Here is a 17,262-nt window from a genome sequence, read left to right as displayed (position 1 = left end):
ATGAAAGTGTTAATTGCTACACATATCGCTTAGAACATGTTTATTGTTACCTCTTTCAAGTCAAATCACATCCCATCATTTGCCTCTTATATATTTCCATGTCTATGTGGACATTTGGCCAATGAAAGTGTTTTCACCTCGAGTGAGTTTGCCTTTCTTGTTCTAGTGATCACTAGTGCATAATTCGAAGGAAACGGCTCTTCTTGTGAATCATACTTATGAGTTGTTAAATATTTGGCTCCATCATGGAGAATCGCATCAACGATTACAATGTAAGATAAGAATAAAGCTTTGTGGCAAAGATTGTGAAGCAAAACACAAAAGACCATTCATGAAAATCCTATGTTTCTTCACTTTTTGTCATGTCTCAAATCTTCACGATTCTCTTGCTTGCAAAGCAAAGAAAGCAAGAAAGCAAAAGAAGTCCAATGTTAAATGTAGATATTTGTATAAGTTATTATACCCATTTAGAACAAGGTGATGGCCTTCATAACTAGTGGTGAAAATGTTGATAACGAGCATCATCAAGAGGCCACTAAATTTGTTACATTTACATCTTCCACCTTTCAATGTAGGAACTTGAGAGTGTGATAGTTCACAGTATCACCTCGTTTAGGTTAGGAAATTTATAATCAAATGTGATTGTTGAAACACTAGTGGCCTTGTTTAATATTGAGACATGAATGTGCTCAACCATTTTTGTTTCTTTACCCCTCATTTTTTGCAATGGGATAGCTTTCTGCCCTTGTTGGGTAATATTTATTCGTGAGGTGAAAGTTTCAATTGCGAAATTTAATGTGTCAAGTCTCCAAATTGATGATGTGAAGGTTAGGAACTTCCAATGCTTCTGAGTTAAAACTAACAACCCTAAGTTTACGAAGCACAAGTTTGTTAACATAGTGAACATATGTAAGCAAGGATTCCTTATTTGATTTGTAAGACAATGATTCTTCCACATCATGCTTTAGTACATAGATGGTGTTTTGTTTTTAGTGGTGGGAAATGAATCCACTTGAAGTTTTCTTACTGGAGAAGCCTCAGCATTTTATGAGCGCTGAAATCCCATCGAATGGATGTAAGTTTATATGACACCACACAAGTTAGATGTGCTTTTCTTTTATCATGGCATAGAGGAGAATTCTTATTTTGAGAATGACTTTTTGGGAAGTGGGAATCACCAAAATATCAAATTGGCATTAACCAATGTAATTGGTTAACAATAAATAAAACTTTGGGGACTTGGTGTCCTACACAAGTGATCGTTTGCTGTAGCAAATTAGTAACAGTGGCATTACATGGTGCTCATCTTAAGATTTGTTCAAAAATCCCAGTTCTCATAATTGGATTCGTCAATCCCAAATCATAAGAGTCCATTATCAGAAACACTGTTCCAAGACTAAGGCTTCATCAGATAACGTCAGCTTTCAATCCACAATCTTATCGCTACAAAGCATGCACATCTTCAACACACCTTATGTTTAGATCCTTCGACTTCGTTAACTGGTAACAAATTTAGAAGATTATGGAGCATTTAGCTCACTCCCTCTTACATTTGGATTTAGATGATAGCATTTATTGACACAAGGAAACCAGCAGAACAAAGAAAAGGTATTATGGATTGTCTCATGGAGTAAGCCACAGTCCACGATTACAATACATATCCCCATTCAGTTTGAGTTATCACTCTTTGGCAATGCTTGTATGGCATTTTCATTTACATGAAGAAAATGTAGTTAACAGAGACAACATTTAACCAAATCAGAATCTCCTAAAAATATTTCTCGTTACATGAGACTATAACAAATAAACTCTTTTAATTAGTAAACAAAAGATATCCCAATTTATAGAGTTTTTCAAGGATTAGCCGATTACAATAAAGAGCATACCTATAAAAATATTACTAAAGGCTACACAATAGCATTTGCAGCACTAGCAATTCGAGGCCATAAATCAGCACACTCTTTCCCAATAGGTCCTGTAATAGCAGAACCTACAAACCATAAAAGAATAATATTAGATGCAGAATCAATAACAATATTGAATTACATATATGAATGCTTCAAAATGCCCACAGGATTTTTTCTATTTTCCAAACAGTTATATGAACAATTCATCCCATTTTTTCTACATTGTATCTGCTATTTGAGCAATTATTTTTTAGTTCGTGTCCTTTTACTCTTTAGGGCTTGACCAGGGGCATTCATAGTACATATGAAAATTAAGAGGCATTTGGGCAAATAAACAAAATCCCAGTACATCTCCCATTTTTCCTCTAATTATATGATTTCCAGAACCTAATGTATGTAAATAGCTTGTTATTGTCAGCATACCTTTCATTTCACCCTTGGGGTTCACAATAACTCCTGCATTGTCTGTAAGCAAACACAGTAAGAGGATTGAATTCCTATAAAAAGAAAAACCAATAGAGCCAAACAAAAAATCTCACCTAAATACATTCTCCTAAGAAACTCCACACACACCAAATACAGAAAGCTTTTCATCTCTCTTCAGTGATGATATGTACATTAGAAATAACATCTACAATCCAAACTCAGACTAAAAATCTTAAATAGGAAATGATGACTCAACAATGATACGAATAAATAATGAGCCGAGTGATCCAAACCACACTGCATACTCCACAATGAACTAGCCACAAGCAAAACAAAAAGAAACCTTGGTAAAGTCTTCAACCTTTGGAAGTTTATCTACATTTACATTACAGCTATAATGCAAATTTTTTTATTCAACAATTCTTAAACAATACATGGACGCAAAATACACATTAAACCAGACATACGTTCCCCTCAAAATCTGAGTACATCTATGATACCGAATATTAGAATAAACGGATCATCAACCAGATATAGATATCTCTCAAAGATCATGTACACTTGTACTACATTTACAATCCAAAATTCTACGATGAGAAAGTCACAATGACTAAATTGAATTGGTAGTTATTGAGACAATTCAATCCATAGAAACATTCCTCCAAACTAACACAACTTAACTAGGCAATTCTAATCTCTCCATCTTTTATGTACCAAATGCAACTGAATTAAGACAATTAATCTAAACACAATGTTCCCTGCCCCCAAACAAAAAAGGACAAAAAGACTTATGGGTATATAAAGTTCTATCGAAAAACCTTCAAAATACATGAAGACACCATCTTTCCGGCGCCACGGCTTGCGTTGCCGAACAATGACAGCTGGCATCACCTTCTTCCGTAGGTCCGGCTTCCCTTTCTTGACTGTTGCCATGACCATATCACCGACGCAGGCAGCCGGGAGGCGATTCAGCCTGCCCTTCACACCCTTGACTGAAATCACATAGAGGTTCTTGGCGCCTGTGTTGTCTGCACAATTCACAACAGCCCCCACAGGAAGACCAAGGGACATCCGAAACTTGTTCCCAGATGAGCCTCCACGACCTAGGACAGAATCAAGGACAGAAGAAATTTAGAAAGAAGAGAAATCAAATAGATAAACAATACAATGAAAATCACGATGTGGTAAGGCCAGAAAATTCCAAAGAAATCAAATGAATATGTTAAAAAACAAAATGTTGAGAGAAATAAAGAAGAAAATGAGAATGAAAATGTGGGAGGAAAGGCAGAGAAAATAAAAAGGCTCATGAAAATTCTTCAACATGCATAGGAATGAAAAGCTTCAGGAAAAGCATTGTTATAAAAAGACGAGAGAAAATCATCAGTATACACAGAGAGAAAGTCAGAGATATGGAAAGATAACAAAGACACGCTCATATATGGAATTCAATGTCTATATACACAAGTATGTTCACAGAGATCATCAATCGAACATAAATGTAGAAAACAAAAAGAGACGATTCATTAAACCACTCATCCGAAGAGAAAAAGAAAATTTTTTGTGCGAAAGATGACCGTGCTTCTTTTCCTGCATATTTGACATTGGATTTCATGGAGCCTTTCTTCTGAATTTCTCTGTATGTATTATTTTTCTCTGTGCAATTTAACAGAAGACTTCAGGAAGCCTTCCTATTCTTTTCTCTGGATATACGATTCTCTTTTTCGTTTTTTACTTCTCAAATTATTTTCTTTTTTCCTCACACAATTTTCATCTATATAATCAGGGAAAGAAAGAGAAGCTTCGGAGACATACGGAGAGCTTCAGAAAGATATAACAAGGAAAAATGCGTGCGTGTGTATGTGTGTGCGCGCGTGAGAGAGAAAGCTTAGTGAAGCGAAAGAAAGCAAAGCTTCAGAGATATGGGGAGATACAGACAGGGAGAAGGGAAAACTTGTGTCAGAGATTAAGAAGAATAAATGAAGATAGTGATGATTGCGATGAATAAATGGAGAGCTTACCTCGTTTCGACATGGCTACCTCGACAGCAGCAGACGAAGACGAAGACGAAGACGAAGGGCAGAGAGAACCCTAGGGTTTACTTCTAAGAGAGAACATGTATGTATGTATGTATGTATGTATGTATGTATGTATGTATGCATGCATGCATGCCTGTATATATGATCCATACATACATACACATTTATCATTACTAGAATTTAGTAGTAAAAAACATGGGTGACCTAAATCCAAACACCGGTTAATAGCTTAGTTGTTGCGAACTTTTCCAAAGTCAATTTTCCTCTCCTACTCAACATACTCCAATGCCTGCCTACCCAAGGTAAATCAATCATGGAACAACCTTACATGTTGGTGTGAGGTTAAAGCTCCGACTCTCAGAAAAACGACGAATTCCCAACTCGAAGGGTGACAGAACATATTCCCAAGTTAAGGATGTCGTGAGTTGAGAGGGACATAAGAACCGCAATTGCCTCAACACATGTGACATGCCAAGAATCTTTGCCTCACAGCCTCCTCGATCTCTGTATAGGCCAAAAACATAAGCATATTAAAGATAATTAAGGCCCTTTAGAAATGTATTGATGTTTTAAAATCATCGTCGAAGGCAACCCACTAACTTTTGAGTACCATTGCCACCCAAAGAAACATATTCACATAGATTGGAAGCTAAGAATGCCATCTTTCTTCCATAAAAACGATGCCACAATTACAATAGTGTATACATTGAGTAATATGCCTTGTATGTGAAATCTTCATCATTGGCCAAGCTCTATCTTGAAAGTATCAACGTTATCAAATAACCAACATGTCCACAGCTCCTCTATCAACAATTCTACAATAGAACCACTAAATGATCAAGTGACTTATTAATTTGTCCATAATAGCAACGGCAAAAAATAAGAAATCATCTTGATATTTATTACTAGTATCACTTTGATTCAAGTGGCAAACCACCAGGCTTGGAACTTTCTGTATACAAACCAAGATTTTGCTAGATATCTAGTTCAAAATTTGAGAGAAGGAGATATTGATACCAATAGGGTAATAGAAATGGTGGCAAACCTCATATAGGTCTAATACTTTCCCATGTCATCCAAGCTAAACCAAATTTCTCTCAAGGCATCAAATAAGGACAAACTTAGAAAAAAGTTAAGGAATAAGGATAAATCAGTTAACCATTCATAAGCTATCATAAGCTATCAGTTGTTTCCTTGATGGAAGAGCAAGCCCCACAAATTTCCTCATGCTATACATCATAACAAACCATGTGGGTAGTAATTTGCAATGGCAAACAATAATTGGCTCAATTGACATCCTTTTCATACAAATGGTGTTAAAGTTATCATCTTGGTAAAATCCGCCATTCAACATAACATGTGATCTTGCACTTTGCCTAGACCTAAAAGGGAGGTGGGACATCCTTGCATCGAAACCCATACGAGACATAAGTTGGGCAACTGGACACCATTCATTGTTTAATGTGTGCATTCTAAGGCAGCCGAAATATGGAGATATGATGCAAATCCTTGATATACTCCTAATCAACACTTCTAGAAAGAATGTGCCATCATGCATAATATATAAACAATCCAACCAATTCTAGATTTATCTTTATTTTCTAGATTGAAATGTACAACCATGTTTTGTTTCGTTAATCTAAGCCCATGCCTTTCTCTCTCTCTCTCTCTCTCTCTCTCTCTCTCTCTCTCTCTCTCTCTCTGAGGGAGGCACCGGAGTGGTCCTTGGGGATACGCAGGTTCGTATCTTGCTCTATGCGGATGACATAGTTTTGCTCTCTGAATCCGAACACGACCTATAGAGGCACCTTAATGCCTTAGATGACTTTTGTGTACAACGAGGATTGGTAGTGAATCTAGGGAAAACGAAAGTCCTTATCTTCCACACATCGGCCCAACTTAGAGCTAAGTGTCACCTACCTATCTCCCATAGCCCAGTCGAGGTGGTTGGATTGTACGTCTATCTCGGAGTCACTTTTAGTGCCCGCTCAGGTAAATTTTCGATGACACAGGCAGCGAAGGATAGACTCACGAGAGGACATGCATCCCTCTCACTCCTAGAGAGACAATGCCACCAAGCACACTTTCAAGAGCCACGGACTAAAGGGTGGCTCTTTGACTCATTAGTGACCCCCTCCCTCATGTATGCATCAGCGGTTTGGGCTCCAGGATTACCATCCTTCATGTGGACGCAATTAGAGAGACCATTGGTGATGATGCTATCACGCCAACTCCGAAGCAAATCGACTGTACCACATGACATTATTAGGGCCGAGTTCACGTTACCCCCAATGCTAGTAGAGGCACTTTTTCAACTTGTAGTCTTTATTGATAGGATACATAGCCAACCACATGATAGAATATCTCATCAAGCCTTTAAGGCCTCTCGATCATTGTATGAGTCCGGCTATACTAGCTCATGGTATGGCATGATGGTGACTTGGCTTCTTGCGAATGGTCTAGACATTAATAACCTACCTCCCCTTAGGTACAACCACACGAGTGATAACACCTTAATCTCTCATGAGAACCGCAATAAAGTAATACGCCAAGAAATATGGCAAATTTACACTCGGTGTAAATGGATCACCCCACTAGAGCCACTCCCATCTAAAATGTCGTACTATAAGAAACACTTCATGCACTTCTCTGAGTTAGGTTTTATCACGCGGCCAAAATATCTAGATGTATTCTTACCACATGCACTAAGGGTTGCCATTGGACAACTTAGAATATCATCTCACCAACTTGAGATTGAAAATGGCCGTACTAGTGGAGTCCCTAGGGAGGAAAGGATATGTAGGTTATGTCACATAGAAATAGAGGATGAGTACCACTTTACATGCAAGTGTCCAACCTATGCCGAGATAAGGGCAAAATACCAAGACATACTTGGTTCGTCTCCCACCCTCCCCAAACTATTAGATACTCTAGATATAAAGAAATTAGGCAAATACATTCTAGAGCTAAAACAACACAGAGAGAATAAATTACAAAATGTTGACAATAATGTTGCTAATGATCACGAACATGTAACAAATGCAATTTTTCAGGAACCTGAGGAGACAACGAATGCCGACACACTTGCACCACTCGGCCTTTCCATTGATGAGGCAGAAAACCAGAGAAGAACCAGACGTCCTCAGGTGCCGGGTTTCAAAGCAACTCAACGTGATGTGGAAGCAATATTAAAAATAAGGGAACGTGAGCTACACCACCTAGAAGCCATGGCTAGGGCACTCTCTACATTGGAACCCACATCAAGACCCTTTGACCCCCCACTTCTTTTCGAGAGGCTTGGGTGGAAATAAAATTAGGCTTAGTGTATAATCACTTTCGAGTATACTACATATTGTACACTACTAGAACTCTTTTAGTTTAAGTTCTATTTTTTTTTACTTAATTTTATTTTAGTTATGATGACTGGATAAATACTCTATTGTTGTAAACCAATTGTCTCATGGGCCAAATTTGGCCTTAGAAGACGTTAATACATCTTTCTTTCTTTCTTTCTTTCTTTCTCTCTCTCTCTCTCTCTCTCTCCCCTAACGCAAAAATGTATAATAAATAGAACAATGTTTGTGCTTCAGGTGGGATGACTGTCAAATACGGGAAATAATGGACGTATTCACACTATCCTATTGAACATACTAGGTTTTAGGCTATTTATGTAAATAGTGGAAAGGGCAGTTGCCCTAAGTCAGTTGGTATTTAAAGTGACTCGTGTAACCTAGTTTTGTGGTTTAGTTTGTTGTTGCCATTGTAACTCTCTTAGAAAGAAAGAAAGAAAGAAATATTAACGTTGATGTACTTCTTTTCTCTATCTTTCTTGTTCATCTTGTCTTATGATGCAGTTGTCTTGTGTTATCAATTTGTTTCTTTGTATTCACCGAAGATCTTCATCTCAAAGAGTGTTGAGTTTGTTCCACACCTGACGGTTGGTTACAACAATGACCACCTCACATTCGTTTGTGTTATATTAGTGTAAGATAACAAGAAGACAATAGACAATAGAGAAAATGGTCATGGTGGAGTTGGAGGGAAGAATCTAAACAATGTACAATTAGGTGGCGTATGAATAAAGGATTGCTCATTGACATGAAGGTGTACAACATGCATACACATGCTCTAGTGGTTCAAATTGCTCTAAACATGTTGGGAATATGTCCCTCCAGTGGGAGGAGCCGACTATTTGGGCCAAGAAGTGCCAACAGTCGAAGACTAGGAGGAGCCAACTGTTCGGACCGAGTGCCGATGGTTGAAGAGTTGACTGCGAGAAAGTCGATTGTGAGAGTCGACAAAAAGGAGATCAAGGTAGAAGACACGACCGGATGGTCGATGACCAGGCCGACTAGTCGGACCGACTGGACAGTCGACATTAGAGTCGGCTACTGACTACTTATTATTATAGATAATAATAGTAGTAGTGATGTGTTGTAGGGGCTCGTTTGTAAATAGCTAATGTGATTTATGAGTATAAATACATCTAGGGCAAACGTAGAATTTTGAGAAGAACAAAATAGTGTGAGCGCCGTCGCAGAGTGTGAAGAGAGAGACATAGAGAGACATAGAGAGAGAGAGAGAGAGAGAGAGAGAGAGAGAGAGAGAGAGAGAGAGAATGTGTGTGTGACGCCATAGTTGTGTTCATAACAACAAACACCAAGAGCCCTATGAGGCTGATACACTCCACACACAACGTGTTGTAAACTTCTCCATTGTATATCCATTGTATAGTGAAGTCTTGTTCTCTTTTGTTTTCTCCCATTTCAGGGTTTCCACGTTAAACCTATGTACACTGTTTTCTGTGTTTTCCGAGTTTTGTGTATTTCAATGTATTCCTTTTCTTGTGGATTGACAATTCGTTTCTCAACAAAACAATCTTACCATAATTTTTCCTTGTACAATTAGGTAGCATTTGAAGAAAGGAGTGGTGATTGATGCAAAGGTGTACATCAATTATACATACACTCTAATTCAAATTTGATCATATATATTTAACAACTTTAGAAGGTTGTCTCTAATAACTCAATTAGTTAGAGAATATGGTTGTTAACTATAAGGTCGAAGGAGGTTCAAGCCCTCCTTGGAGTGATTCTTCAATGATTATCTTCAATACGCGGTTCATGGAAGTCATTTGAGATGATATGTAAAGCGATGTTATGTAATATGCCTTTCAGGAGGAAAGGTTGTTCCTATCTTCAAAACATGGGTTGCGGAATATATTTTAGCTGATATTTCAAGTAATGTTATGCAATATGTAGTTTTTGTGCAAAGCTGAATGGAAATACATGATTTATGAAGGCTTACGCTCAAGAGTGTGAGGGAAAACTCTGAACAATCCTTAGCATAAGTTTCGTTGCACAATTAGGTAGCATCTGAAGTGGTTTCATTGGTGCAATGGTTGAATCTGTTGAAGTGTGTAGATGTTAATCAAACGCTACACTTGCTCTAGTAGCTCAGTTGATTAGCGCATATGGTTGTTAACCATAAGGTTAGAGGTTTAAGCCCTCCTTGGATCATTTCTAAATATGGTTATCTTCAAAAGGTGGTTCCTATCTTCAAAACATGGGTTGCTGAATATATTTGAGTTGATACCAAAGAGAGGAGTGTTGATTGAGTGGTTGAGTCAATGTTAATCGTGATTGAAGAATCAAGGTTTTTAATAAAGCTACACTTGCTCTCGTAGCTCAATTGGTTAGAGCATATGGTTGTTAGCCATAAGGGTGGAGGTTCAAGCCACTCCTTGGAGCGTTTATCTGAAGGACTTGCTTTGTGGAAGTTGCAGAATATATTTTAGTTGATATTTCAAGTGATGTTATGTAATATGTTTGTGCCATATTTCAATGTCAAAGATACATCTTCCCCTTTAGGAAAATTTGCATATTTCCCCACATATAATGACATCGAGGATAATTATCCTCCCTTCTCTTCTTCTTCGGTTTACTAGCCTACACTTTTCCTTGAGGTCTTCAATGAAGCACCTTTGATTGTTGCAGGGTGATTCCACCGTCCACGTCCTTCTACACTATAAATGTATAAGAAGACTAGGCTTCTTAAAGTGTTTCCTTTCTCTTTAGTTAATGGTATCCACACACTTTGGAGGTACCATTAATCTCACTAAAAAGCTCGCTAATAAACTAGCGGGTTTTCACATTAATATAAATGCTAGTAACTGTCAACAAAGATATCAAAAGCATAGGAAATAACCACATTTGAATGAATGTAAATGCATGAAACACACAATAACAACGATCATTGATTATGAACCCCCACATGTTATGTTTTGGTCCTCGAACCCTTGGTCAAGTTGTGCTTGATTGATCCCCATGATCCATGTGTTATTTTAGGTATGTCATGTGTTGCATTATAAAGAGGTGTATAATATGTATGAATAATATATTTATGTGTGCGTGTCTTTCGTATGTTATGCATGTTGGCTTTGGGAGCTCTCTTTGGGAACTCCTTCCAGTATTGAGCAGTGACATGTTCCTTTCCTGCGTTGTGTTTGCACATTCAACTCATGTGTCGTGATTGTGCATTGTGTGTTGGAAAACAAGGAGCCGATAAAGAATTGACCACTCTCTCTTGTACTTGAAAGACTTGAAGATTTGAAGAATCTAATCATAATTCCTCATTTTCTCATCCTTTAAGTTGGTTGAGGGAAAACTTAATGAAAATCAAAGAAAGTGTAAATAAAAATTGGAAAAAACAAATAAAAAAAATAAAATTAGGAAATAAATTGAAGAACTAATGAGCTAATCATCATATAAGTTTTAGATTGGGTGATTATTAAGAATTAATTACTCCAAATGTGGAACAAATAAAGACACAATAAACAATAAACACTAATTAAAAGAACGACGACAACAATTAACTTTTAATTAGACTCCATTTAGGGTGCAACCATGACCTCCCACATCCAAAGCATGAAGTTCAACCTACCTCTAGGAGGGTAACCAACCTAACACTAATCACGTTAAATTAGCCTCTTCCTCTGCTTCTTATAATGCTGGAGTATCCACTTCTTAATACCTTAATCTCTTCCATAGGTTGATTCAAGAGTTTACGAAAAGCTTATCAACAACCTCAACCATTAGCCTTGAACTCCCTCGTCAACGATGCCGAAAACATGTGTTAACTCAAGATCTTCACACTAGGTACACATTTTTATACCAATGGAGTTGCGTCTCTACTTCAATATCTTTGGTGGACCTCTAACCTCACTAAGAAGCTCACATTAATAAATAGTAACAAAAAGATCAAACGTGCACACGTCATTTAATGTAAACCCACACGATAGATATAACAGTCAAGAAGAGTCGTGATTAGAGTGAGAGAAGGAGAGAGTAGAAGAGTTCCGGCTTGGATTCTAAGGGGGTTTAAGACACAAAAGTGATGTTTATAGCTTATTTATAATTATAAGGTTGTCTCCCTTTCACATTGGGTGGTCATTAGGCCTAAAGATCTAGAGTAAACTTTGTTTCTTGGTCTCACATGTCGTCTTTAGTACCAATTCTGATGCCGATGTCTCCATGCCTCATGCCATGTAACGCAAGTACTTAACACCGCATGGAACACGAGAAGTTTAAAAGGAAGCTAGAGGATCCTATATCGGATACCAAGCTATGATCAAATTAAAGAAGGCACTTGATCAAACCCTAAGGAACCCAAATCGGGCCGAAGCACATATGAGTGATCATATGACATACACCACCTTCTTTAAGATTCATATATTTGGATATGGCCAAAGCAATGTGATTAAGTGGCCGGCCGGACATGTGATCTAGTTCCCTTTGGATCTTCTTCAAGGTACAGGTGGTTAATGTTGTCATGTGTTTGTTGGCCATGTGGTGGGTGTGTAATGGTCAAAGTGCTACAAGTGTAAATGAGGCATAAGAAGATTTGTCTTTTGGCCGTGACATGCATGTAGGACAACATGACCATGATGCTAATGATTTAATGGTCCAGGAAATTGAACAGATATGTTATTGCAAGAAATTAATTACCTTCTACTTTACCTAATTAGTATTTAATGATTAATTATGTCATTAAAGCAAACCTTACATTCCTTCGAGCAAACATTATGAATTTCAAATTAAAATTTCACATATAGCATCTTATCATGAGAGCATTCATATGATTCAAAAATTAATACGATATGTACTATAACGTTCTAGAGTAGTACAGAATTGGATGAAGCAGCCGATCAAAAATTTAAACATTCAGCGAGAAATCATGAAGATTGGGAAAAATAGTGGGAGGATTATGTCTCTCCGATTTCTACATCGGATCAATATTAATCCCTACAAGATAAGTAAACAGAAACATTTGATTCACATACATATAGAATATCAGTTTGCTGTCGATAAAAACCAAAAACAAACAAAAACAAAAAAAACAGTCAAAGAGTGGTTTCAGATTCATTAATAAATGACCAGAAATATGCACATTTGCTTCTTCTTTTTTCACCCAGGGAAATTCCACAACTCAATTTCACAGCTATTGGATGGATAGGTGTCCAGATTGGGAGGCTGCATTCTACCATTAATTAGATGGTGCATGTTAAAATTGAGGAGGCTTGGATCATGATTTGTGAAGCTGGGAGATCCCTCACTGCCATGATATCGTGCAATCGCCTCATAAACATTCCAACTATATTGCTCCCCAATCGGCCCATTACAGTTATGGTCAGTGAAATCTGCTGCCTCAGTCATCGCGATTAAAGGCTTATTATGATTATTATGATTATTACCACACGATGATTCTTGGTGCAGCTCCATTGGATTTCCATGGAGGCCCTTCATACTGCGATGATGATCGCTTGATCTCATACCTAATGCATCTATGTCAGGGTGATCATGGCCATAATTAGTAGTAGGATTAAATATGGTCTTAGGGCTTTCCAATTGTGGAAGCTGGAGGTAGGTCGCTGCCTGCGAATCAGGCACGATTTTAGCTTCCTCCACCATCTCTTGCTTGCAAGTCATTGCCCTAGAGGGATTCTCAGTCAAATTTGTTCCATCATGGACTGCCACGATCATGCTTATACCTGCACCTTCTTCTTTTCTAGATCGCTTTCTAATCACGCCTTTCGCCTCATTAATCTCTTCCTTAATTACCAAATCCATGGCCTGCTCTCCATCTGAGGTGGGGCTCGAGCTCACTAACTGTAGATTGTCATGCATTCCATGGCCATAGAATGAACCACACGAACTAATTATGTCTTCGTAATTCCGCTTCTTGAAAACACGACACACCACCCATCCGCCCTCTTGAGAGCTCTAAGAAGTGGCAGTACATGAAAATAACAGGATTATTTGAAGCATCATTACCGTATGAATTTGCAGTATAAGAAATTACATGCTAATTTGTACCGCAATGTTGAAAGCATCAGCCTAAGTTGATTAATTCCTTTTTAAGTAGCACGCAGTATGAGCATGGTGAATTGATAAGGCTCGTAACTCTTTGCAGTATTGAGGTGGTGTGTATAATATGCCTAGTTTGATATAATTGTGCTCTTTATAAAAACTTGCAGTCTACTTTGTAATTTACTTTGAAGATCAATGAGCACGTTGATCACATTGTTTCCTACTGTAGTGGGATTGCAGAAACTGATAATGATTGTTACTGGCATTAATGTAGTAAACATAGAAATGAAAACATGGTAGATAATTAAAGTATAGGCGCCTAAAACTGAATATGAATACATTTACTTAAGCAACACTAATAAAATCGAATTTGGCCAGAAAGCATTACAAGATTTCATATAAGCATGGAGTTAAAGTTATCTGAAATATATACATACCATTACTAAGGGCTTAATCTATCTATCTATCTATCTATCTATCTATGTATATGTATTTATGTGTATGTTTCAATATATATATAGACCATTAATAGGAACTTAATTATGTCAAACTAATTAGCATAAAACCTTATTATCAGGAATTGTGCTAAAAGGCACCTATATTGCCTGCAATGTGATAATCATGGTAAATATGAACTTCCGACATATTATATCACAACGAAGATAATATTTAAGCGACGTGATGAGTTAAATGATGAGGACTTCTAATATCAATCATGGAATGTTTAATAAGAATTTTAATTGATCTAAGAAGATGAATAGAAGAGGGGGGGGAGAGAGAGCATACATACATTGTTGGATGTTGCGAGATATGAAGAACTCGAACGTTGGAGCTGACGATGGTGATGGCACGAATTAGGGGTTTGAGGTTGAACTTTTTGAGAACTTGGACTAGGATTGTAGAGTCGATACTCATGCATAATCCAATCGGTTTTGAGCCCATGAGGGGCACGCCCTTTGTAGAATACCAATGTCTTGCGCATACCGATCCGATGACCACCACCACTTCCTCCGTTGTTCGCACTGACATTGTGTTTCTTATCGATCGGCGAATGTACTTGACATGAAGAAGTTGAAGAGCTAGAATTGCCGAGAACGACCTTGTCTCGACCCGTGGCCTTCCAAAACCCGGCCTTTGTGGCTCGGTTGGTTCTTGTCCCCGTCGGATACTTCTTGTCTTTGTGGCAAAAGAAATACCACTCTGTTTGGCGTGATGCATCGATCTTGCATTTCTCTAGACTCGTGGGGGAGGTCATCCCAAAACGATATCGATGCCATGAGGAACTTAATAATTTCACAACCCAAACTCATACATACACAAAACAAGAGAATTAACATCATTACATACAGGCACATTCAACTTTCAGATTTGTTGATGTCCATAATACCAAGAAATTAGCACTTAATCAACATGTGCTTGCTACCACCCATTGTGACATTGAACAAGGTGGAAGGTGTAAGTGGTTTAGGTATGGTTAGTATGTGGCCATATGAACTAGGAACAATTAATGATTGGGTGTAGGATCGGTGTGGACATTTTGTCGCGCCATGTAGCTGGTTGCAAACTTGGGCAACCAAAAGGACGAGAAAAACACATGGGTTGATGGTAACGGCTATATATGTATAATGGTAGATCTTAGAAAGCTAGCTCCATATGCACACTCATGTGTCGTGTTTGTTATCAATGTACTACAACTTATAATGTAATGTCGCGGAGTGAGTCTGGATTTTCCAATGCCATCAACATAAGTCCATTATCTACAGTTTCGATGAATATTAGGAGTTGTAATGTTGCTCACAACACGCATGATGAAGGGGGATTCTAGATTCGTTAGATCCCTTGTTCCTCGCATGATGTGATAACGAGTGATGGGCTCATGTGCATTGTAAATATGACACCACAGAGATCACGTGATAGTAGTGGCCATGTCAATGGTAAGTCCTTCGTGACGATTCAAAATGCAACGATATTAGCTACTAGTGGATGGGTTGGGTCATTATGCCGAAAAGATTTGCGTGCAATGCTTTATACATCCCAAACTGATCACAAATTGAATGGTATATCAGGACCAGTTTTAATTAGTGGTGTAGATGTACCCATGGAATCTAGTCATTATGGATACACTCCTAGTAGCAAGTATCATCGAACAAACTTATGAATGAACCTCCAATATTTGCAATGAAGAATCAAGCATGGGAATTAAAAACAGAGGAATCAGCTAAGAGAATATACCTGTGGGAAAGATGCATTTAGAGGAATATGTATATCTTTTAAAAAAAAACAAATATGTATATCCGAAAATATTATTTTGGATGAAAAAGAAGGAAAAGGAAGGAATATGTACATATAGCACTGCATTTAATTTAAAATAAAAAGGGAAACCTTAATGGTCTGGTCTAAAAAGCAGAATCTAACGGAATATACCTGAACTATGGTCAGGACTCAGACTGGTCTAAAAAGCAGAATCTATCGGAATATACCTCAACTATCGTCAGACTGGTCTAAAAAGCAGAATCTATTGGAATATACCTCAAATATGTATAGGGAAGGGAAATCTAGGGGGGGGATAATACCATACCGGCCCCCCACGATTCAATAGAAAAAGGAAATTATCCAAGTGAAAAATGACGCTGTATGTAGTGCATTATATCTCAAGCAAAAACGGATCTATGGGAATATTTGTGTACCTCCGAGATCCCATGGCTCAAGCTTGTTGAGGTCGAGGTCTCGAATGACATGGTCGAGGTCGAACTGCTGCAGGTTTCCCGATTCGCTCGCCATCACTTTCCTCCGCAAATAGCAATTCACGAGCTCCTCATCGGTAGGATGAAATCGGAAACCTGGCGGTACCTTCGATCCCGACCCCGCGTGATGATCCCCTGTACTATCCACCAGCCGCCCGTGCTCCATCTTAATTAATCAGAACTGCACATTAAGAGCATATCCTTAATCACCACTTTATATGATGGTTGTGACTAATCTACATTTAATGATGAGTCAAAAATAGTAAATAGCACATCAATTGAATCAGTTTAACAAGCAAATTAGAGGCTGAAACTAAAGTTATAAGTCTAATTGAATATCTATGTGCAAATAAGTCAAATTGTTGATTGAATTTGATAGTATTTATTGACCCATGTAAGTTAGTTTCATATGCATTATTTGTAACTTATTATAATGTGGATTCATTCCTAGGTTAGAATTGGAGTGGCATTAACGACAACATCGACTATATAACAATAGGTAGGTTTTTCTAGAGCACTTACATAGTTTTTCTGCATGTGCCCAAGATGTTTGAAACACAAGTGTGAGTTGAAGAATTTCCATACACATTTCAACGTGCAGTGACCGAACAATTGATTCGTAGAGACATTCGTTAAAGAAAGCAAACAACTATCAATGTGAAACTCAAGAGGAGAAGAACATCAATTTCTCGGAGTTGAGATTCCTGATACATTTAGAGCAAATCAAGTAATATAAATCAGATGTTGTATGCTTATAATGTCATATATAAGGTATTTATAT

The 17,262-nt window shown here is 37.8% G+C and overlaps 2 protein-coding genes across 2 annotated transcripts; both read right to left on the bottom strand.

Moving 5' to 3' along the window:
* Positions 1 to 1,748: 1,748 nt before the first annotated feature.
* On the bottom strand, positions 1,749 to 4,476 carry LOC147863830 (large ribosomal subunit protein uL14x/uL14z/uL14y). The gene is made up of 4 exons (XM_087320553.1): positions 4,352 to 4,476; positions 3,152 to 3,436; positions 2,331 to 2,372; positions 1,749 to 1,990 (listed from the first exon to the last, which is right to left on the bottom strand). The coding sequence occupies exons 1-4, from the start codon at positions 4,362 to 4,364 to the stop codon at positions 1,908 to 1,910; spliced, it is 423 nt and encodes a 140-aa protein (XP_087176679.1). The 5' UTR covers positions 4,365 to 4,476; the 3' UTR covers positions 1,749 to 1,907.
* Positions 4,477 to 12,765: 8,289 nt separating this feature from the next.
* Positions 12,766 to 17,262, bottom strand: LOC147863829 (NAC domain-containing protein 7-like). Its single transcript, XM_087320594.1, has 4 exons — positions 17,004 to 17,262; positions 16,425 to 16,662; positions 14,528 to 14,970; positions 12,766 to 13,650 (listed from the first exon to the last, which is right to left on the bottom strand). Exons 2-4 carry the CDS (start codon positions 16,645 to 16,647, stop codon positions 12,835 to 12,837), a joined length of 1,482 nt encoding a protein of 493 aa, XP_087176720.1. The 5' UTR covers positions 16,648 to 16,662; positions 17,004 to 17,262; the 3' UTR covers positions 12,766 to 12,834.

Source organism: Azolla caroliniana, unplaced genomic scaffold (assembly GCF_043228905.1).
Source record: "Azolla caroliniana isolate FFs.n. ecotype wild unplaced genomic scaffold, voAzoCaro1.0.p SCAF_5, whole genome shotgun sequence".
Lineage (NCBI taxonomy): Eukaryota > Viridiplantae > Streptophyta > Polypodiopsida > Salviniales > Salviniaceae > Azolla > Azolla caroliniana.
Note: the sequence above shows the minus strand (reverse complement) of the source record. Positions and strands in the feature narration are given on the sequence as shown.

What these genes read in the sequence shown, in the direction of transcription:
- LOC147863830 (XM_087320553.1), bottom strand. An exon ending in TGTCTTCATGTATTTTGAAG is followed by an intron (nt 2,373 to 3,151) that starts GTTTTTCGATAG and finishes GTTTGCTTACAG; the next exon opens with ACAATGCAGGAGTTATTGTG. An exon ending in CCCCAAGGGTGAAATGAAAG is followed by an intron (nt 1,991 to 2,330) that starts GTATGCTGACAA and finishes TATGGTTTGTAG; the next exon opens with GTTCTGCTATTACAGGACCT.
- LOC147863829 (XM_087320594.1), bottom strand. Translation starts at nt 16,647, where the DNA reads ATGGAGCACGGGCGGCTGGTGGATAGTACAGGGGATCATCACGCGGGG. An exon ending in TGAGCCATGGGATCTCGGAG is followed by an intron (nt 14,971 to 16,424) that starts GTACACAAATAT and finishes CCACGAGTCTAG; the next exon opens with AGAAATGCAAGATCGATGCA. An exon ending in ATCTCGCAACATCCAACAAT is followed by an intron (nt 13,651 to 14,527) that starts GTATGTATGCTC and finishes GCCACTTCTTAG; the next exon opens with AGCTCTCAAGAGGGCGGATG.